Source organism: Vipera ursinii (genome assembly GCF_947247035.1).
Source record: "Vipera ursinii genome assembly, chromosome: 2".
NCBI classification, from domain to species: Eukaryota; Metazoa; Chordata; class Lepidosauria; order Squamata; family Viperidae; genus Vipera; species Vipera ursinii.
The window spans coordinates 176694810-176718972 of NC_139513.1; the positions used below are offsets into that span (position 1 = coordinate 176694810).

The 24163-nt window shown below is 41.1% G+C and overlaps 1 protein-coding gene across 3 annotated transcripts in view; it reads left to right on the forward strand.

Moving 5' to 3' along the window:
* VAV1 (vav guanine nucleotide exchange factor 1) overlaps positions 1-24163 on the forward strand; it is an 88136-nt gene that overhangs the window by 27249 nt on the left and 36724 nt on the right. For all 3 annotated transcript variants that reach the window (XR_014491013.1, XM_083350965.1, XM_083350966.1), the window contains exons 2-7: positions 2938-3054; positions 15945-16003; positions 18192-18257; positions 19334-19442; positions 19781-19873; positions 20673-20741. Coding sequence is in view for 2 of the 3 variants with exons in the window: in XM_083350965.1 (XP_083207091.1) it covers positions 2938-3054; positions 15945-16003; positions 18192-18257; positions 19334-19442; positions 19781-19873; positions 20673-20741 (513 nt within the window). In the remaining variant the exon portion in view is untranslated. The remainder of the gene's footprint in view (positions 1-2937; positions 3055-15944; positions 16004-18191; positions 18258-19333; positions 19443-19780; positions 19874-20672; positions 20742-24163) is intronic.

The following is a 24163-nucleotide window of genomic DNA, read 5'->3' on the forward strand; positions in this document are numbered from 1 at the left end:
TCCATTTACAAAGCTTAGCTAATATAATGAGCAGTTGCCTAGGATGCTTTATGATAGCCATCCAAATAGATGGACTTCAGTGTTTTTAGCAACAGAGTCAATAGTGAGAATTTTGAGAGTTGAACTCCATGCATCTGCCGTGAGTCAACATAGGAAAAGATTACTCTGTGAAAAGCAAAACTGAATTATGCCTAACAAATCTGGTTGACAAGAAATCCTCAAAAAGAACATAATACCTTCTCACAATTTTTGTTGCTTGGAGGTCATTCACTTATTTTATACATTTAGAGACATCTAGATAATTGATGATTCAATAATAATTCAAAGCAAGATTTCTGGATCTGGGCCTACCTAAATAATCTCTTTATTTACTCTTGGTGCAAGCACTTTGGAAGGCTCATATGCATGTGATTGGCTCTTTAAACAGAACATGATATAAATAATATATTCTATATATAACAATATTGTATAGAATAACTTAATGAATAATAATTCTTGATTCATCTATTGTATCCTTATTAACTAACAAAATTCAATATGTGTACAACATTGGCCCTAAGGAAACTCAAAAGTTTGTATCAACAGCATTGGGGGAATCCTAAGTTTTGCAGAAACACAACAAAGAAGAACTTAAGAACTCCTTCTCCAAAAGAAAGCTTTACTAGAACTATTGGAAATAATAATAATAATAATAATAATAATAATAATAATAATAATAATAATAATAATAATAATAATAATAATAATGTTGGAAGGGATCTTGGAGGTCATCTAATCCAACCCCCTGCTCAGGCAGGAAACCCTATACCAGGGGTGTCAAACTCAATTTCATTGAGGGCTGCATCAGCATTGTGGTTGCCCTCAAGGGGCCGGGTGGGTATGGCCAGGGTGGGCGTGGCCTACTGGGTGGGTGTGGCTAGAGTGTGTATGGCCTACTGGGTGGGCGTGGCCAGCTCTACATCGTTCGCATCAAGGGTGCCTATGGGGACCTGGGCAGGAGTGGGACAGATCTGAGGGTCTCTGGCAGAAAGAGGGTCTCTGGGCCAGGGCCAAGTCAGCGGGGACCGTCCCCTCACTGTTTCCAGTATGGCTTCGCGGGCCACATGAAACCACTTCGCGGGCCGGATCCGGCCCCTCGGCCTTGTGTTTGACATGTCTGCCCTATACCATCTCAGACAAATGGCTGTCCAGTCTCTTCTTAAAAACTTCCAGTGTTGGAGCATTCACAGCTTCTGGAGCCAGGTTGTTCCACTGGTTAACCATTTTAACTGGTTAGCTTGAAAAATGGAATAGGAGGAATGGAAAAACGTGTGGCTGTCAAGTGTGCTGCATTCCATAATGTTTTCTCTACAGTTCTTTGATAGGCTGTATATTACAGTGTGTTTATTTTCAGAATGTGAGAATGACATTTTTATGACATCAAAAATTCATTAAGCACAGAAGTCAAAAATCATCAGTAGCCTTCTTTTATATATTTTCTACAGTATTCAACATTCTGCTTGGAAAGCGCCTGATGCTTCAGGCCAGCATAGTTTTCTTCTTACCTCAAAATATCTTCTGTTGGAAATGGAAGTGCTTGTTACTACACAGAGTAGTGCAGTAAGAAGTGGGACCAGACTTGCTGTTGTTTTGATGGCTAGGAAAGCAAAGAATGGATGGAAGAAGGAATATTTAATCCCTCTGTTGTCCTGGGCCGTCACTACACCTTGGTTGTTTAGGGTACATTGAGCGGAACTCTCCAATCTGCTCTCACCCACCAAATGTTATGAAATATGAAAAAAATCTTATAGCATAATTGAGAAATTAAGCTGGTTCCCAGCACCAAATATGATCCTCAGCAGTTTTCTGGAATAAACAAATATGCTGGGGAAATATAACTCTTTCCTCCCATCTACAGTGCATATATACGGAAGTCAGTTGTGTGTATGAAAGAATGGCTTCCGTTCAATTAGCTTCCTATATTGACTTCCTCTGTTCCCTCTCTGTCATAATAATGGGCATTTTGCCTCTGTGCTTATTTCATAGCACTAGCAATGGGTAATTGCTAGTCAGGTTAAGGAAGATTATACTATTTTGTCACACTACCCTAATTTTTATAAAGTATTTTGGCAACAAATTAAAATGCATTCATTTATTATATTTACATCCTGCATATTTTCAAATTAAGACAGCATACATGGTTCTTACTTTACATTTATCCATACAACAACCATGTGAGATCAATTACGTTAACAGATAGCAACTGGCCAAAGATTAGTAGGAAACATCATGGTTGAGTGGGAACTGTAGGCTGTGTCTTCGTAATCCTATTTGAACCATTCTGTCATCTCTTTGCCTATATCTATTCAGGCAACACTTCTACAGAACCTAATTATGCCATCAGGAGTAAAAAAAAATTATTAGATCAATTTTCTGTCTACATAAAATTAAAAAGGATCCAAGAAGGAAATGGCATCAAAGATCCTTGCCTTCATATTTGAGTGAATGTGTTAGATTTTCCTAGAATTTCCCTAATTAGTAGGTTCGGTTGAGGAAAACTACTGTGCCACTAGTTCCAATAGCCTCCCTTGTATTTATAAATTCACGCATTTTAGAGTTACTGACATACATCACTTTAAAATGTAGTGTGCCGTAATTTTAGGTGCAGGTCTCTGGTTTAAATAGGCAACAGATTAAAAAATAAAACAGAAGAAACTTTTAGAGTGAACTTATTTTTTTAATACAAACATTGCAGTTCATCAGCATCATTTGTTGATAATTTGGTGAAAAGTTTAGGGCAACCTAGTATAATCAAGCAGAAATTGTTCAAAGGAAACTGGAAGCTGGTGTTTTTATTGAATTAACTATATATTTAATACATCAACCTGCTTGCTAATGTTCTTACTCAATATCACCTATTTCTGATAGCCTTGTCTATTCTTTACATTTCCTTTCCAGTTCCTGTGCCTGAAGAATATCCGAACTTTCCTTGCTACCTGCCGTGAGAAATTTGGTCTGCGGAAAAGTGATCTTTTTGAGGTCTTCGATTTGTTTGATGTAAAAGATTTTGCAAAGGTACTTTTTGTCCCATAAAACAGTTTGTATGTGCTCCATATGATAGTCATCAAAGTCCTTTTGATCTTGAATGTTTTATATCACTGAAATCATTGTGGAATGAGTGGAAAATTCTCAGTCTCAATGAATACTAGTTTCACCAATGGCACTATGTTGGGAAAACAAGCTTTAATTATTAATATTCTTTATTCTTCCTAGTATTTGCTCCTAAAAGCAATTTTCAGATCCTTCCAAACAAAATCCCACTTCAAGTAAAATTAGTTACTATCTTCTATTTCTATCTCTATCTACAAATCAAACATCTATTCTATTGTATACTTTATTTGCATTTTATTTGCGTTTTTATTTTCATCTCTTTATTTGCATTTGCATTTGGATGGGCCACAAGGTTACTTAAAATATTAAAAACCATAAAACAATGTAATCAATTACATTTATGAATAGCCAAGTGATGTAAGAATAAAAATATTAAAAGCGACAGTTCCACTGTGATGCAGGCATTTAAGCAACCCTTACCATGCAATAAAAAATGAATAGCAAGTAAAGTCATGTGCAAATTGTAGCAAATTATTTGTCTCAGAATGAGTTCAGAGGTCACAATCAAATGAAATGGCTAAAGAATATATGTGTACTCCATTGTGCCCCTCTCACAATTGTGATACCTGATTGGGCATGACATCTCAATCCAGCAAACTAGGATTTGCAGGACCCTGATACTCAGATTATGAGATTAGGGTCATTGTATTGAGGCAAAAAAATGTTCCACATCAGTGAGTGAAGATCTGATACCTCAAGAGCAAAACTTAACGGAGGGAGGTATTCTAAAGAGGAGCTGCAGATATATTAAAAAGGGCCTAAAATCTTTATGAGATGATAGCTCAACCAGCATTTCATAGATATGGGTGCATCTCTCCAAACATTCAAAGCAGGTGGATGTTTTTATTTGTCTTTGCTGATGCTTGTACTGTACATTATTGTTCCAGACAGCTGCAAACTGGATCTCAATAGCCAACAGTCCCAAAGACTGGTGGCTTGTGGCTTGTTCTCTCTCTCTCCCTCCCTCCCTCCCTCCCTCCTTCCCCTCTCTTGTTTCTTACATACAGCATATATGTCCCAACTGCTTCGTTTCACTTCAGTGCAGCATTACCTAGCCCTTTCTGACAAGAGGTGTAGTGTAATCTCATTGCATTCCCAGACCTTCTGCTTTCTTTGAACAGGTCTGGGAGCAACCATGAGCTGTTGCTCACAACAGGATGTAAAATACAGTAGCAGACCCATTTAGCTGGCTGTAGTGGGTGTATCCTAAGGACTGGCTGTAAATGTGTAATCTTGCAGCAGAACGCTCCTTGAAACCACAGATTGTCAAAAAACAAAACAAAACAAAATAAACCAGGCAGGCTCCAGGAAAAAAGCATTAAAACATGAATCTCAGTCAGACCCCTCTTTTTGGAATACTATAGCCCATATAGCCCATAATACTATAGCTTCTTTCTTTCTTTCTTTCTTTCTTTCTTTCTTTCTTTCTTTCTTTCTTTCTTTCTTTCTTTCTTTCTTTCTTTCTTTCTTTCTTTCTTTCTTTCTTTCTTTCTTTTGCTTTTGAGTCCTGGTGACTGTCTGGAGTTTTCCTGGCATGATTTTTATAAGTACTCTGTCCTTGCCTCCTTCTTACAACTGAGAGTGTGATGGCAAAAGGTCACCCAGATGGCTTTATGCCTAAGACAGAACTAGAATTCAGAGTTTCTAGCCTGATGTCAACTATCATGCCAGTCTGGCTCTCTAAGGTCCAGCACCCACTCCTTATGACAGTGATGGTGAAACTTTTAGAGACTGAATACCCAAACTGCAACCCAAACCCCACTTATTTATCGTCGGGTCCTGGGTGGGCGTGGCCCAGTGAGTGGGCGTGACCACTGGGTGGGCATGGCTGCAGTGGTCAGGGCAGACTGGGTGGGTGTGGGCACCTCGATGTTGCCACTTGGAGGGATGCCTGTGGGGGCTGGGCAGGGTTGGGGGAAATCCAGGGGGTTTCTGGCGGGTGGGATGGTGGGCAGCAGGCTTGTCCTGGGGGGGCGGGGTGAGGCAAGGTGAAGCAGAGACCGGGGCGGCTGCTGCCTGACAGCATTGGCTCTCGCACACAGCTAGCGCATGGGGGCCAACTGTGTCCATCAGCAGCCACAGCCTGCCAGCCCCTCGACCGGTGCACTCTGAGACTCTGCAGCCCGCTGTGCATACCAGGACAGCCCTCCAATAGCAAGCAGAGTAGGGGAGGGGGGATTTGATATACAGGTTCCTTACCTCCACCCAGCTTGTTCCATGGCCTCATGGCAGCGGCATTGTGCAGGAGGCGGCAAACGGCCAGTTTTGGCGTGACGTGGCTGTTTGCCTCTGGCCACGGCCATTTGCCGCCTCGTGCATCACACCCAATGCTGCTGCCATGAGGCCACGGAACAAACCGGGTGAAGGTAAGGAACTGATATACTGGTTTCTTACCGCCAGCCAGCTTGTTCCGTGGCCTCATGGCAGCGACATTGGGCAGGAAGCGGCAAACAACCAGTTTCAGTGTGACGCAGCTGTTTGCTGCCTCACGTATTGCACCCAATGCTGCTGCAATGCGGCTTGGCCATGGAACAAATGGTGCAGGTTCCCCCCTCACCTGCCCATTCAGCTACAGCTTTGGTGGCTCTGTAGGCAGAGCTGCGAAGTTCTTTTCTCTGTCAGAGAAGAGAACAGAGCCACCAAAGCAGCAGATGGAGCGCTGGAGGCTTGGGGAGGGAGGGCGCTGAAGTGGGTGGCTGGGCCATTGTCAAGAGCAATGCGGTTGAGCAGAAAGCGGCCTTGGAACAAGTGGGGCGGGTAAGGAAAGAAATCCTCGCTCCCCCCAGAAATTGCCTTTCTTTCCTTACCTGACTCCCAGCCCCGTGCCACTTCTCCTTTGCGATCCGGTGCCGCTGCGTGCAAGGAAACAAAGGAAGTTTTTTTGGGGAGAAAAAGGTCAATCAATCAATTCCAACTTCACGATCTTTCACAAGAAGTTGGAATTTATTGATTGACCTTTTTTTGCCACCATGCAGGGTAAGGTTGCCATGCCCACCCCCACCCAGATGCCCTCACCTCCCCAGGCATTTTTTTTACTAACCTGCCTTCCAGTTGCATTCCGTTTCTCCATTCGCTTCTCAGCCATCGCCACGTGTTTATGGGACTGTTGGTAAAAAAAAAAAAGTTCCATCAGACTTTCTAACTTCTTGAGATCTCATGAGAAGTTAGAAAGTCTGATGGAACTTTTATTTTTTAGCGATAGTCCCACAAACACGCGGCAAAGGCTGAGAAGCGAATGGAAACACGGAATGCAGCTGAAAGGCAGGTTAGTAAAAAAACACTTGGGGGAGGCAAGGGCATCCGGGCAGGGATGGGCATGGCAACCTTACCCTGCGTGGCTTCGGCAGGTGTCTGGCAAGGGGAGGGAAGCAACTGGTCTACCACCATTCTAGCGCCGCTGTATTGCTTCTCTACCCATGCACAGGCCCCGCCCGCCCCCCCCGCATGGAGCGCCCTACCCCCACACCTGCTTCCCACCCCCACATGGCACCTTCTTTCCAGCTCCAACACGTCACTTCCTCTGCCGCTGTGTGGGACTAAAAATAAAGGTCAATCAATCAATTCCAACTTTGCGAGATCTTTTTTTTCCTGCAAGGTTGAAATTGATTGAAATTATTTTTTTTTTGCACACAGCGGCAGAGGCCTAAAGCGAAAAGGTTTTATAAAACCCAGCTTAAAAAGCCACTTGCCCAGGGAGATTTTGATGCAGGTTGCTCATGGATGGGACTGAAGGCCTAGGTTCGCTACCACGGCCTTATGATCTATCTTCAGAAAAATCATGAAATACTTCTTTCATAGAGCATTCAGGTAGGAAGGTCTTATCTAGTGGTAGCAATAGTTTTATAAACAGCATGTACTACGGTAGTTTTATTTATTTTGAATCATATTATTGTCACTTTGGTCAAGAGGCAGAATCATAGGGGCTAAAGGGTGAGCATTCCTAAATTCTTTAAAATGTTCTCTTTCCAAAATAGTGAATTTTGATATCCCTAATTAAAAGCTTCATCATCTCAGGACCCTTAAGGACTGAGAAAAAGTGACTTGCTAACTGAATTTATGGCTGAGGCCAAATTTGAAGTAGGGGATTTCCTTGTCTTGTTTTGAATCACCATTCTACACCCACTCTATATAAGAAGCATAAAAAGAAGAAAAAATGCTTTCATCATCTTGAAGACTAACATATTTATCATTTTTGCTGCTGGAGACAAAGCTCAGAGAATAGCCCCAACCTTACAACCCTGGCTGAATTTGGGGAGGGGTGGACACCAGGTCAGGGAAGCATGACAAAATACAAAATACATGTATCTGCATGGTGTTAGTCTAGGCTAGGCTTGTGACAATTGTATGACATGAGATCTAAAATAGTTTTTATTTCAAGTAACGGGCATTCTCTGTGGGCGCGCCTGCCCTATGGAATCAACTGCCAACGGAACTCTGGACTGCGCCCGACCTTCGTTCATTTCGCCGGGACCTAAAAACCTGGCTCTTTGAGCTATCTGGTCTGGACTGAGGGGTTTAATGTTTTTGAATTGTGATTTTAACTTTTTGTGGCTAGACTTAATTTAATTTTATTTTAATTTTATATTGTATTGTTTTTAAATTTTGCCTTGTAAACCGCCCTGAGTCCTTTGGGAGTAGGGCGGTATATAAACCGAATTAATAAATAAATTAAATAAAAAACTGTATGGTGCATTTGCTTTGCTTACAATATATAAGAACTTTTTATAAAAAATATTCTAAGACCAAATAAAAATCCTCAAGAAAGGTTTAAGAAGACAGACTGGGGATTTGAACTAGATGAGTCAACTTGAAACTTAGTATATTTTTAAACTTATTATGATATCATTAGAAATTGACTGCAAAAATAAGTCATAGATCGTATAACAACTCCTTAATACTGCATTATATTAAACAAAGTGTTCTAGACTGAATTGGAAGGATTGCAAGCAAACCAATATATGTTACTGTTATGTATTGGTGTAAATACTTGGAAACTGTTAATGTTAGTTAACTACTTTGTCTGTTTAAACTCCAGACTGCTTGTCTCCAGAGATGTTACTTGCGTTTTTAAGTGGGATGATTGTTTTAATTCTATTGGCCGCCGCCTAGCGGTGATCTGTATAAAAAGAAGCTTAACGGCAGTTTACCACTCCTTCTGTGTTAACCAAATAAAACGTTTTGCTGTTTCGCTGAACTGCCTCATCAATTCCTCACCGATCCAGAAACATAACAGTGGCGACGATGGTGGGATTGTGCTGCTAAAGTGAAGAGAGCCAGAAGTCACTAGGGGTGAGGTCAGGCATCAGAGCCCTGGCAGGAATGACGTTCCTCCCTCCATCTGCCAGCAAGCCATGCTGGAGACAACCACATCCTAAGGACCCGTCCTAGGACCAACACAGAAGCCTTAGCAGCACAAGGCATTGAGAGGTCGAAGACAACTCACCATGGCCAAAGTCTGCAAGTCGGCGAAGTTCGACGTGGTGTATCCCGAGAGGTAGAGTTCGTACATCTCTCGCGTCGAGAACTATCTGAGAGCTAACCAAGTTAGCAAAGAAGGCTTAAAGGCCGCAACGCTCCTGTGTGTGTTTGTCCAGGCAACATTCAATATAGCCAAAAACCTAGTCGCTCCTGCTACACTATAGTCGGTCGCCTACTCCAAGCTCAAAAAGAAGCTCAAGGACCATTTCAAGCCGAAGCTCTCCGTCATTACATGGAGGCACATGTTCGAACAGCAGGAGCAGCAACCAGGAGAGTCTGCCGCCAAGTTTATAGCCACCCTATGACAGGTGTCCTGGCTTTGCAACTTCACAGACCTTGAAGAGAGACTGCGAGACCGTTTGGTATGCAGGTTGAGGAACAGGGACCTCCAGCAGAAGTTGTTTGCCAAGGAGATCCTCACGTTCCAAGATGCCCTGAAGGAGATAATGGCCAAAGAAGCCATCAGGGGTGTCATCAAAGCCTTGCGGCCCTCCAAGAACACTCCCAGTCCAGAAAACGTCTACCACGAGGACTCTGAAAGAGCCAAATACTCTGACATGGACCATGAGATAGATTGGCTGCAGAAGCAACCAGAAAGGAGCCAGTGGCCATTTGAGAAGGCAGTTCCCTTCATTCTATGTGCGGGCTGTGGAGGTTGACATAGACGCTCAGAGTGCAGGTTTCACACAGCAACGTGCTGGGCGTGTGGCAAGCAAGGCTACATCGCCACCGTCTGTAAAGTTCACCAGAGGGACTTCCCACAAGAAGAATTCCCCAGGAAAGGTACCGGAGCCTTGGGGCAACACAGAGTTGGCTATTGCTCCAACAGAAGGAGCAAATTTAGAACAGGTGCCCATCGCCCCTTAAAGAGAAGCTTAGACTCAAAGTCAAGCTTCATGGAGTCCCATGCCACATGGAACTGGAGACAGGATCAGTCCTATCTATAGTTTCCCAAGGAACTTTTAATCACATTTGTAATTGCAGCGGCAAACGGGTTAAACTCAAGCCATCTAACCTCTTGCTGACAGATTTCCAAAACTCCCGCATAGTGGTTAAAGGAGAAGCTACGCTCAATGTGTATTTCAAAGAGTTTGAGGGTCCACTGGACATCATGGTAGTGGAGGGCCACCACAGAAGTCTCATCAGCCTAGACTGGTTTGATGCCTTAGGCATCCAAGTGACTGGCATTAACAGAACGCAAGCAGTGGACCTTTTGGCAATTTGCCAGGAGTTTGCTGATGTTTTCAGCCCTAGCTTAGGGAAGTACAAGGGACCTCCAATTGCCCTCCACCTTGATCCTACCATAACCCTAATAGGGACCAAGCCTCGTAGAGTGCCTTTTGCCCTCAAACCAAAAATCATGCAGAGCTGGACAAGCTGGTGCAACAAGGTGTGTTGCAGCCAGTAGATAGCAGTGCGTGGGAAACCCCCATAGTTACACCACTTAAGGCCAACGGTGAGGTGCGCATATGCGCGGATTATAAGTGCACTATTAATAGAGCGCTTCAACAACATGCATATCTGGTGCCTGTAGTCAGCCACATTTTGGCATTACTACAGGGAGGTTGCATTTTTGCCAAGTTGGATTTGGCTCAAGCCTACCAGCAACTGCCCGTGGATGATGCCACAGCGGAAGCTCAGACCATAGTCACCCACAGGGGAGCTTTCAGGGTAAGGCACTTACAATTTGGGGTGAGTGTAGCTCCAGGGCTCTTCCAGAGCGTGATGGAGCGCACGCTCAAAAACATTCCAGGTGTGTGCCCTTATTTCAATGATGTCCTCAATAGAAATTTTGGCAGAACGACTCAAAGCCATTCTTCAGTGTTTCCACAAAGCAGGGCTGAAACTGAACAGGGAAAAATGCAGGTAGGGGTAGATTCCACCAAGTTCCTCAGTTTCTGCATAGATGCCACAGGCATTCACCCAGTTGAATCAAAGCTTAAAACAATTCAGCAAGCTCCCAGTTCTAAGTCAAAGGGGGAGCTTCAGGCTTTCTTAGGGCTACTAAACTTTTACCATGCCTTTCTTCCACACAAGGCCACAGTGGCAGAGCCATTACACAGGCTCTTGGACAAAAAGGCACAGTGACGGCTTCCGGTTCTGGACTTTCGGTGCTCCCAGATGTGTGAGGGATTCGCTCCTCATGTCGCCTGGATTTCTTCATTGGGGGGCCCCTGTAAAGGGGTTGAAAGTCACCCTGGAGGGGCAATGAGTGGGGGAGAGGTCTCTCCAGTCAGTGGTAGAAGGGCAGCGGCCCTCCTGTTGGCTTGGAGCTACTGTCCAAACTGAAGAAGAAAGGATCGGCCACTCCCATGGCCCATCATTTAGCTGTTTCCTGCCAAAGCCAAAAGCACAACAAAGCACTTGAAAGTACTTGAAAACTGGGTGAGAATTGCCTTATTGCTTTCCTAATTGTCTACTTTCCTTGTCAAAAGCTTCTTGAATTTGCTTCCCCCTGCGAGGAGAGAGGGAAGGGTTTTTTCCCCTCATCCTCCTTAAGAGCGGCCTTTGTCTACATTAGGAGAGAAAAGAAAAAGCCTTCTACTAAATTATACTGATATATTGGACTTACCGCCTTTCTAATTTTGGCCCAAAGTTCCTCTATTTAAAAAAGGGGACAAAAAAAGAGAAATAAATAAAAAGATACTGTCTTTTAAAGTACTCTGAAGATATTTAGTGAGTACTATTGGCAAACAAGCTTGCTTACATTTTGGACTGACCTTGGCATTAAGATAAAAACCTGAAACAGCTGGAGATGAATTTGGCTTAGACTTGTGGAGGAGGACTCTTACTGACTTTTGTTTGAAAAATAGCCTCCACCAAGGACTATTTATAATTATTACAAAATGGAGAAGTATCAGCCATAAACCTTGCTTGATTATAACCTCATACTTGAAACAATCTACAGAGTCACTGAGATGTCTGTCTCCATATTTAATAATTTACATGGCAACCTTAAGTCACACATTGAAACCCAGACTGCAACTAAAGAATTTACATTTCAGAATATAATAAAATTGGAAGATATTACTATTGAGACAGAGGAATATAAGCAACAATTATCCAAAGAACCGACAACTTTAAAAGTACAAGGAACTATCACTATGGCAAATAACCTTAAGGACCAACAACATACTATGGGAAAACTTAATGTGCAAGATAGTGATGTTAACATAGAGGACATGGAAGATCAACAAAGACAGTTTCCTGAAAGCCTGGATAGCCAAGCATTAATTACACAATTGGATAAGACTCTCTATTTAAAGCAGATGAACCGAGATGGAAGAGGAATCCAGACCGAACTAAAGATAAAGTTTTTAGAGCAAATACAGAGACTAGAACTAACAGGGCAACAACATAATGATTACAAATGGTTTGGTTTTTATGGACCACTGATGGCTAGATGGCCTCCTTCGATTCAAATAATATGTATTGGAGTGAAGGGAGACCTATCTGTCAATTCAAAGGCCTTGGTCTGGAAACCTGATTGGCAAAAAAAGAAAGCCCGAGTTAGATTTAAAAAGTGAGTTCTTAGAGAACCATTAAATGTTATCCTTTTAGTAATCAGTGATCTATCAGGATCTAAAATAGAAAATGTTTATGAGATAGAACTAGAATGTGTTTATGTATTTATTAGGCTTATTTTAGACATTATAATTTGTGCAGTGACATAATGGAAATTTGGTTTATAGATCCCACGTTTGATGTTAAAAGACGTTTGATTATTCTATTCAAGAATTAAGAATTTAAAACAGAATCTGGTTGTGTATAAATAGTTTTAGATTGATAAACATAGGCTGTGGTCCTGTCAGTAATGTGTGATGTATTAGGATGTGAAACAGACAATGTTTATTAGGTAGAACATAGCTACTCAGCTACTGTGTACATGTTAGATGCTATAGTTTTTGCTGTAATGAAATAAGGGAAATTTGGGTTGTGAGTATTATTTGGGATGTTACAGGCTAAATTTGAATAATACAATTAAAATTAAAATTAGGTAAACTTTAATAACAGGACATACTGTAGATATATCTCAATGAAATTGAATTGACAAATTTTTCAACTGACCATGCTATCTCTAGAAATTTATTAGTTTCTAAATGTTAAGGGAAATTGAGATGGATGTTTTGATAATGTAACCTGAATTATGTACTGAAAACTCTGCTACTGAATCTCTGATTACCCAGTCATCATGATGCTTTCTAAATATGTAGATTTTAACTGAAAAACTAATAAAATTTGTTTTTTTTTTTAAAAAAAGGCACAGTGGCAGTGGACAAGTGTCCACGAGGCAAGTTTTTCGGCAGTCAAATCACTGCTGCTTTCAAACTCAGTACTAACACATTTTAAGGAACACCTGCCTATCAGCATTGCATGTGATGCATCCCCATATGGAATAGGGGGTGTATTCAGCCATTTAATGGCCGATGGGAGGCAACCTCCCATAGCTTTTTATTCTAGGACCCTGTCTTTGGCAGAATGCAACTATGCCCAAATGGATAAGGAGGCTCTGGCCATTGTTGCCTGGTATCAAAAAATTTCATGACTATTTGTATGGCCACCCATTCATGGTCTTCACGGACCACAAGCCACTTCTGGGTTTGTTCACCACAAACAAGCAAACACCTAAGATTCTATCTCCAAGGATGCTGAGGTGGTCTATCTTTCTGTCAGCTCATAATTACAGTCTGATTCATAAACTGGGGAGGGAAATGGACCATGTGGACAGCCTTAGCAGACTGCCCCTGCCATACGTGGAGCCAGACCCCGCTCCAGCTGCACGCATCCTGGCTATCCAGGATTTTCTGGAGTCTCCTCTTCATGCTGGGGATGCGGCTGCCAAGACAGCCTCCGACAAGATGCTGAGTCGCGTCTTGCTGGGTATACACAGGATGGCCTGACATCAGTCCAGGGCCAACTTCCTGAGTTTTTATAGGAGGAGAGATGAGCTGTCAGCTCACAAGGGCTGCATTCTTTGGGGTAGTAGGGTCATAGTTCCCAACTCTTTGAGGACTAGAGTCTTGGCAGGTTTTTTACTCTGCCAACGCACGACACCCTGCACTTCCATGGGCAGAACCCCAGCAGAACCTAGGTGGGTCGGTGTTTGATCATGAAGTTAGATCGGTTGCACCCAGACTGAGTTATGTCAGACTCAGCACAACCAAAACCACTGCAAAGTTTGTAAGTTGGTGAGTGGGTTTGGGCCCAGAATTATGGTCACGGGGCATTGTGGGTGATAGCTATGGTTGCTAAGGTGTCAGGGCCACTCTCTTACAAGGTGATCCTGGAAGATGGTCGAGTGCTCCACCGGCACATTGACCAAGTGTGCCAGAGGCTAGCGAACCAGTCGCTGGTGCAAAACCCTCACGAAAACCAGACCCAGGGGCAGCAGGACAGTGGCTTGATGGTGGAGTCTGCATGCGCTGAGACTCCCAGCTGAAGAGATAGAGGTTCAGCAGTTGGCAAATTACCCCCACTCACCCCCTGAGTGGAATCAGCAGACGGCTCCATTTTCCAGCCCAGCTAAAACTTTACCACCATTGAACTTTGGTTTGGGTCTACCAGAACAGACCAGCCAAAGAGACTCTGAGTGACCCAATGCAAACGGGTCTCAGAATACTGGCAGGCGAACTGGTAGACCAGGTACCCCCAGTGGTTCCACGTTGTTTGGAGCAGTCACAAAGACCACCAAAATATTTGCAGGACTATGTTCAATACGTGAAAATATGAACCATCTGGGGGGAAGGGGTGTTATATATTGGTGTAAATACTTGGTAACCGTTAGTGTTAATTAACTAGTTTGTCTGTTTAAACTCCAGACTCCTTGTCTCCAGAGTTGTTACTTGCGTTTTTAAGCGGGAAGATTGCTTTAATTCTATTGGCCGCCCCCTAGCAGTGATCCATATAAATAGAAGCTTAAGTAAAGCTTAAGTTTACTGCTGCTTCTGTGTTAACCAAATAAAACGTGTTGTTGTTTTGCTGAACTGCCTCGTCAATGCCTCACCGATCCAGAAACATAACAGTTACCATCTCTACTGAAATATCTATAATGATGCTCATTTTGGCTGAAAGCATTTGAGGATATTAGAAAAACTGCATGAATATTTTTAATCATAAATGCTATTATAGTTATGTTGCCCATCTCCACCCCATATAAAAACTGCAACAGAAGACACTAATTCAAAATGTATTGTTAGCTGTAAAATATAGCAAAATACTGAAAACCTACGATATACTGTATTATTCTTTGGCTCTTTGATACTGGTGTAGGATGGTATAGGTTCTCCTGCTTGAGCCAGGGGCTGGACTAGAAGACCTCCAAGGTCCCTTCCAACTCTGTTATTCTATTCTATTCTATTCTATTCTATTCTATTCTATTCTATTCTATTCTATTCTATTCTATTCTATTCTATTCTATTCTACTCTACTCTACTCTACTCTACTCTACTTAACAGTGAGGGAAATAGTATTAATTGAAAAACTAACACACTTTCAAGATTATGTCATATTTTATACATATACACATACACACATCCATGTAGGGAGATTATGTCTGCTTTGCTGTAATGTTTTTATTGCTACATGTTAACCTGCTTTAAAAATAAGAATTAACAGTTGATAATGAACTTGTGACTTGGTTGTGGAGCATAAATAAATAAATGAAATAAATAGTTAAACACCATAAATCAGTCAGCTATAATAAACAGAGTAGTTAACTGAAGAATAGTTAATTGTTGTAAACTCAAGATATATTGGAAAAATAAGTGAGTCTAATCAGGGTGGAACAGGATTAGATTACCTGGGATTAAATGTTTAACATTCAATCATATTTTACCTGATGTATTATTCTATACCTTGGGGAAGCTAAGTTTAAAAGATTAAAATAATAATAAAATACAGAAGACATTATTCAAAGAAAGAAAACAGAGAAACAGGCAGTAGAGGATAATCCACCAATCTTCATCACAACCAGGTTAAAGTCTGTGGCTCCTACCTCTAGGTATGGTTTATAGACTGCCTCAGGAAAAATTGGGGAGTGTATACGTTAAACAGGAGCTCAGACAAAAATGATCTTGGAGATAAGGACATTGGTCGCTCCCAAGTTTGGGCATAAAATCTATGATCAGTGAGATTTTTGCACTCCTTTGGTGTAATGCACATAAGCTTATCATTTTAATCTGCAAAACCTGTCCAGACCTGAAAGGTAATATTTTAGGTCAGTGAGGATTTAGTAATTAAATCCTATGATGTCATGATCTGCACATCCCTGAATCTTTGCTTTTTTATTTGTTTGTTTGTTTCCTTCTTCTCTGCAGGTAATTGACACTTTATCAATACTCTCATGGACACAGGTTGCCCAAAAGAAAGGGTTCGTGTAAGTTCAAAACTAGTTCATTTCTACAATTTTCTTTTAAAAACAAGCTTTTAATCTGAGTTGCCTTTAATTTAAGCTTCTTACAAGTACCTGTATATGAGTGCACGTAAGTCTCAGAAGCTACAGGTAGTATAGTGGGTTGCTGCTAATAGGGAAAACCTGTTACTTCAGAGCAGAACTAGTTTGAAATTGCTGCATTGTTTACCAATAGGCTTCCTGACCCAATTCAAGTCTTCTTCCTAGTTTTTCCCTAATTTGCAGGATTCACTTTCAAATCAATGAATGCCATTTCATGTCCACGTCAGCTGTGTCCTGCCATCTTTACTTTGGTCCTCTGTGTGGACACTTCCCAACAGTGTTAAAGTGGCAGGCAATGCAGATAGCAGAGTAGGTTGCTACTTGTAATATATGGCTGTTGATCCATGTGTTGAGATAGAAATTACCTGATAGGTTTGTCATCTGAGCCTGGTGTCACTTGGTCCAGGTTCAGCTCAGGGCCACCCTTGTGGGAGGGCAGTTTCCAGAAGTACCATTAGAAGGAATGGACCTTGCTGCCTCCTGGCCCAATTCGAGTGGTAGTTATTCATCCCAATATAGTATAGCATCAAGGTACATCAAGAACCTCCTTGCCGGATGTAATTTTGTTTGTTCAGTCCAACTCTGAAAAACGGTTTGCTGAGGATGCCATTCTCCCTGGAGGTACAGGTGGTATTGACTAGACATTAGGTCTTTTCAAGCAGTGATTTTTGCATTTTGGATAACTCTTCCTATACAGGTACAATTGGTCCTGGACCTACTTTAATTTTGCAAGACTGTGAAGATCATCCTATTTCAATGTCCTTTAGACTTAGGATAATTGCAAGGAACCATCAATTATTGATTCCCATTATATTGTGAATATGTAATTCCAAAGTAGCACTGTTCTGAAATAGTGCTAAGCCCATGTTTAAAAGCAACTGATACTCTAGAATTAGAGGAAGTTTTGTTGAGTGACTAAGCCTGCCTCCTTCCCTTGCTCATCCCCATTCTACATTAAGTAGTGTGATTGGTGGATATCTTCCTGTCAGCTAGCAGCTTTTGATTGAAAAGGACAACAAAGCTGGCAGATCCATCAGTTCTTCTCCTTAAAGCTCCATTTACACTGTAAATAAGAACAGCACCATTTGCCAGCAGAATTGAGTTGGGGGCAGGAAATTTTATATTACTCTAGTTTTCTTCAAGATCAAAGGGTAATGAACAGCACTTTAAACTTAGCTGGGGGAAGAGCCCAAAGAATGTGTAACAGACGTTTTCCATCCAAATAGACAGGTATATTGAATGGATAATCCCTTTCAGTTTATGGCTTTATAATGAACAATTCATGGCACAAATTTCATTGCAGCATAAGCTTTGACTAACTAAATCATTAGATGCAGCCAGTGGACTTGTACTTAATAAATGCATTCATTTAAAGTTCCCAGGAAATCTTCATTGGGTCAACAGTATTATCCTTCTAGACGTTATGCATAGAACACCTACATTAATAGCACTGTGAGGTGGGAAGACCTTGGCCTTCTTTTCACCATGACTTAGAGAGAAGTGGCCTTGCTTCTTTTTGGGACATCTATACCATAAGGACACCGATTATGGCTTCACTTGAAGAAGATTTTTGACACATAACCTTGGAATTATTTTTCCAGCATACTTTTAATTTCTGCTTGATGTAAAAAAGACAAAACATGCATTGTTTTTCCTTTGACTTACTTTGGGAGGATGTAGATTTGGGTGGCAATTGCAGTCATTCTGCACAATTGGTAGTCCCTGCTGAGGGTTTGCCTGAGATGGAGTGACCTTTTCCAATTTGGCCCCTATGCTGTGCCATCTCTGCCTTCCCCCCTCTGAAGTGAGGATGGCCTCATTGCTCCTAAGCCTCCAAAAGTCTCTCATGATCCAGTTGCGTCAGCAGGCAGGAGGCCTCAGGGATTCCTTTCATCTATTCTTCTTCTTTTAGTTGCTTCTTGTATAATTTTTTTTAAGTTCTCTACTGATAATGATTTTAGATATTACACAGCCCAGAGTCCCTTACTTTGTGAAATGGATGGCTTTAAAATCTCCAAATATTGTGAATATTACTTTTAATATTTTATAACTGCATGATTTGCATGGTGGATGTGTCTGCCTGAACTTAAGCACTTTTATTACTCTACAGGCCATTTCCCACAGAAGAGAGCTTTGCAGATGATGACATCTACAGCGGTTTGTCAGATCAAATTGAGTAAGAACCACTTTACTTTGAGAGGGGAAAGATATCCATGGAGTGGAACTGCTTTTGATTTCGGGGTGGGTACAGGGATGGAAGATCTTGAATAATAACAAATAATAACAAATTAAACAAGTAAAGCATTATGTATTATTGCATGATGAAAAACTGCAGCTTTGTTTACTGTTGTAGGCTTTCAGACCACCTTAATGCTAGCCATGCTTCTTGAAGCTTTAGGAAATCTGTCCTCTAGACCACTGTCACTAAACCTTGAAGCCTAACACCAACCAGCTCTAGATCTGTTTTCTCCTTTGGGGTCATTATTCACATCACAGTTAAAGAAGTATATACAAAGTAAAGAGTATTTGGGAGAAAAAAATATGCAGGATCTGAGCCGGTTACCTGAATCAAAGGTTTATTCTTCCAAGCTTTCAGGATCTTGCTGGAGCTCATCCTTAGCCCAAGCCCAAAAGTTTGGAAGAATAAACCTCTGGTCCCAGTGACCAACTCAGATTGGATTCTGCAGCATTATCCTGGGACATGTATATTTGTCCTCATTTGTGAGAAAATACTGTGCCCCCAAAAGACTATGGTGCTCTGCTTCATCCCTTTCATGTTAAAACAAAATCAGTCCTCAAATCAACACTTCTAAGGACTGTTGCCACTGAACCTTTAGCTTCTCTAACAAAACAGGGCATATTGTATGTTCTTAAATTAACGAACGTGGAATTGCATCTTCCACAGAAAAATGCAATAAACTGTTAGAATAAATGAAAGCTATGAAGAACATTCTGGGAAATGTCATACTAGAAATGCACTTAAGATCGTGTTTAGTGACATTATTGTTTGGAGGTGCCTGTTAGCTATACATGAATTTCAGTGCCAAGGAATAGAGATACAGACTTATGAAAGTCACATTTTGCCACTTTGGGAACACCAGCTTCTAATATTGTCCAGATGATTTCTTATAATCAGACTGCCACTTGGATTGAGCTTTTCTAAAATGTGGGATTTCCCACCTTTCTCTGGGAAAGGCTGATCTTGCAATATTTACAACACAGGTTTTCCTTTTCTGTTTCCTTTTTCACTAGTGACACTATGGAGGAAGATGATGACCTATATGATTGTGTTGAGAACGAGGAAGAGGAAGGGGATGAGATCTACCAGGACCTGATGAGATCAGAGCCAAGTGTCACACCAGTAAGTAGCTAGGAAGTGGTATTTCTCTAAGAGGCAGAATTGGCTGCAAAACCTTCAAATACTTCAGCAATCTATCCAAAGAAAATATCGCTTCTGCAATTGATGTATTAATAACTTTTTGTAGAGGAGAATTGTGTCCCCAACAGATTGTAGGCACTTTGAGAAACAACTAAACCAAATTAAAAATAGGAAGGTCACTGTCATTTCCATTTTATAGATGGACTTATATTTGAAATCTAATCTTCTGGCTTCAACAACAGAAGCCATGGATGTTTAATAGACACCTTAGTCTTTTTCAATAAACATGGACTTTCACTATGTTTTGTGTCTTGCAACAGCGAATGACTGAACTCGATAAGAGGAAATGCTGCCTTCAGGAGATCCAACAAACAGAAGAAAAATACACAAGCACACTAGAATCAATTCACCAGGTATTTATGTTCAATATTCATCTAATCCACTTCTTCCTTACCAATAGTTCAGGCTCTACTGTATGTTACTCTCCATGTATTTGAAAAGAGCAGCTTCCTTGGGGCAGAATTAATTGATAGGGAAGATAAGAAAGTCAGTGACTCAGGACCTTATTGAGTATCAGAAAAAAATAAAAATGGGGTTGGCCCACATCTGCCACAATGTTTAGTATTCTGTTATTTATAGCTAGCAAAAAGATAAGTTGCGGTCTTGAGCCTCACTGACTATGTGCAGAAATCCCTCAGGGCTTTCTCTCCCCATTTCATTACTTAATGCTGACATGGAAATGCTGAACTCAGCAACTTTGAAAAAATGGGCATGCTGTGTTATTTTTAACACCATGAGGTCCATCTATACTGTCCTGAGTTCTCCACATCTGCATTTGATTTGCAGGTGCAGAAGATGGGGTTGGAAATCCCTTAGTCAGACATGTTCTTCTAGGAAATCTGTTATGGTGGTATGATCTTCCATAGTCATTGGAATAAATACCTCCCTATCTCCATGCTATTCCTCATCCTGCAATGGAGTTGTCAGGTACTTTCATGTCAAGGAAGTCAGAACATGCCACTCACTCATTTTGTGAGCCTCTTGATTCTCTTGATAAGAATTGTGCAAATGCGGGTTGCGGGGTTGTCTTGGTTCCTTCTAACATGAAGTGTTCTTTCACTTAACACTGTACGTATATTTACCTCTCTTCAGTATCTGTTCTCTTGAATTATCTTGCTACTGGTCATTTCAACCAGCATCTGTTCTTTGCAGCATTTTATGAAACCACTGCAATTGTTCTTGCAACCTCAGGACCTTGAGAATATTTTTATTAATATTGAGGTAAGATATTCCTGTGCTTTTGATTATACTAATTTTCAGGAATTTTGTATCAGCAATCCTACATAAATTTAATACACCTCCTTAAGTTGGGCTTCAAGAGATAGATTAAAATAATTGGTGCAAGAGCAGGCAAGGCATTGTCATGCAGGTACCTTGGAGAGATTTCCATGAGCATAGTCAGGATACCACTGGTATGAAAGCTACAGACAGAAATGTACAGTTGGCATCCAGTAAATTTGCTTCCAATGCAGTTTGCAATGCAAACTCCAGAATCAGTTCCAATTGACAGTGGCAAAGAAATATGTTGATTTCAGTTCCATTATGCCTGATAAAGTTTGCTACTTACTGAATGAGAAATGAGGTAAATCAAGGCTGTAGAAGGGAGGCAATGGAAACAAGTTAATGGTTTTATTTAAAGTTTTAAATAAAAACTAAAAGGAAGGAAGGAAGGAAGGAAGGAAGGAAGGAAGGAAGGAAGGAAGGAAGGAAGGAAGGAAGGAAGAAAAAAGTGCAGAAAGAGAAAACAAAAGAAATATTAAAAAGCTTGCAATTTCCTCTGCAGCAAATATAAATACATTTACAATATTAACTATTATGATTACAAAAAAGAGCTTATTTTTCTCTATATCCATTTTTTCTAATCATCAAAACCACAAATCATAAGCATATTTTTTCTGTTTCATGAAAAAAGTCTATAGAAACATACACACACACACACCCATTTAGAAAGTAAAATAGAAAGGAGAGCTATGCATGCTCCTTGACCAAGTGGAATGTTAAAAAAAAGAAAAAAGAAAAAGAAACAACATTATCTCCAGTCTTTCTTTTTTTTAAAGAAACAACTTAATTGATTAAAATTAACAAAAGCAGCCAGAAGTACCCAGATCCTGAGCATTGTATCCAGGCTCTAACTGAGCCTGTTTTGAAACAGTGGTTGTTGTTGTTTTTTTCTTTTCTAGGTTTTGCTCCTTGGTGAGCTGTTGTTTTAATCATGGTAGGGTTTTTATTGTTAGCCATCTTGATTTGTTTGCCAGCTGGACGGCCATATAAATCGATATCATAAATAAATTAGCAGAAGAATAATAAAGATTATAAAATTTATTTTCAGACATAAACATATACAGTCATGGCCGAAATTGTTGGCACCCCAGAAATTTTTCCAGAAAATCAAGTATTTCTCACAGAAAAGTATTGCAGGAACACATGTTTTGCTAGACACAGGTTTATTCCCTTTGTGTGTATTGGAACACAACAAAAAAAGGGAGGAAAAAAAGCAAATTGGACATAATGTCAAACAAAACTCCAAAAATGGGCCGGACAAAATTATTGGCACCCTTAACTTAATATTTAGTTGCACACCCTTTGGAAAAAATAACTGAAATCAGTCACTTCTTATAACCATCAATAAGCTTCTTACACCTCTCACCCAGAATTTTGGACCACTCTTCCTTTGCAAACTGCTCCAGGTCTCTCTTATTGGAAGGGCGCCTTTTCCCAACAGCAATTTTAAGATCTCTCCACAGGCGTTCATTGGGATTCAGATCTGGACTCATTGCTGGCCACTTCAGAACTCTCCAGCGCTTTCTTGCCATCCATTTCTGGGTGCTTTTTGACGTATGTTTGGGGTCATTGGCCTGCTGGAAGACCCAGGATCTCGGATGCAAACCCAGCTTTCTGACACTGGGCTCTACAGTGCGACCCAAAATCCTTTGGTAATCCTCAGATTTCATGATGCCTTGCACACATTCAAGGCACCCAGTGCCAGAGGTAGCAAAACAACCCCAAAACATCATTGAACCTCCACCATATTTCACTGTAGGTACTGTGTTCTTTTCTTTGTAGGTCTCATTTCGTTTTCGGTAAACAGTAAAATGATGTGCTTTACCAAAAAGCTCTATCTTGGTGTCATCTGTCCACAAGATGTTTTCCCAGAAGGATTTTGGCTTACTCAAGTACATTTTGGAAAACTGTAATCTTGCTTTTTTATGTCTCTGTGTCAGCAGTGGGGTCCTCCTGGGTCTCCTGCCATAGCGTTTCATGTCATTTAAATGTTGACGGATAGTTCGCACCGACACTGATGCTCCCTGAGCCTGCAGGACAGCTTGCATTTCTTTGGAACTTGTTTGGGGCTACTTATCCACCATCCGGACTATCCTGCGTTGCAACCTTTCATCAATTTTTCTCTTCTGTCCACAACCAGGGAGATTCGCTACAGTGCCATGGGTTGCAAACTTCTTGATAATGTTGTGCACTGTGGACAAAGGCAAAGCTAGATCTCTGGAGATGGACTTGTAACTTTTAGATTGTTGATATTTGTCCACAATTTTGGTTCTCAAGTCCTCAGACAGTTCTCTTCTCCTCTTTCTGTTGTCCATGCTTAGTGTGGCACACACAGACACACAATGGAAAGACTAAGTGAACTTCTCTCCTTTTTATCTGCTTTCAGGTGTGATTTTTATATTGCCCACACCTTTTACTTGCCCCAGGTGAGTTTAAAGGAGCATCACATGCTTGAAACAATCTTATTTATCCACAATTTTGAAAGGGTGCCAATAATTTTGTCCAGCCCATTTTTGGAGTTTTGTTTGACATTATGTCCAATTTGCTTTTTTTCCTCCCTTTTTTTGTTGTGTTCCAATACACACAAAGGGAATAAACCTGTGTATAGCAAAACATGTGTTCCTGCAATACTTTTCTGTGAGAAATACTTGATTTTCTGGAAAAATTTCTGGGGTGCCAACAATTTCGGCCATGACTGTATCATGTAATGACCAAATAAATAAATAAAAACATTTAATTTCCTCATAGCCATCTCAATCCCTTTTAATTCTATCTTATGCCGCTAACGTTATTTGCAAACTGAGGGGGTAGGGCCCACCATCCTGTATCCAGCTGACCAGTGATGGATTTTGTAGTACCAGGCAGGGGAAGATTGGGACAAGCGGCCAATCAGCATGGTTTCAATATCTTCCATAGTATAATCATGTCCTTCAGCCCTGGCAGAGAGACAACTCCAGCCTTCAAGCCTTCCCTGGTCTTTTCCCCTTTGCTACCCACACGCAGCTACGTTTTTACCAATAATCATAATCCATTTGTAGAGATATGCAATATATATGTCCCATGGAATATGTTGCATTTTCATGCAGTCCACAGATTTCATGACCACAGAGCATCGAAAGCCTCATCTGCAATGCATTTAAAAGAATTGCACTCTGCCTATGCTCCTGGACAGGCTTTCATTTTGCTACCCTTGTGGCCTAGACTTCCTTCCTCTGCTATGTCCTCTGTAACCTTGCTGGTTTGAGTTTACTTATGCATCATTGCTTCCCTTCTCTCTTTCCACGGCCAGAGTGATTCACCTGCAAAAATGAGCCATTTATTTTAGACAAGAGCTTTGTGGCTCAATCCTCAGTCCTGAAATA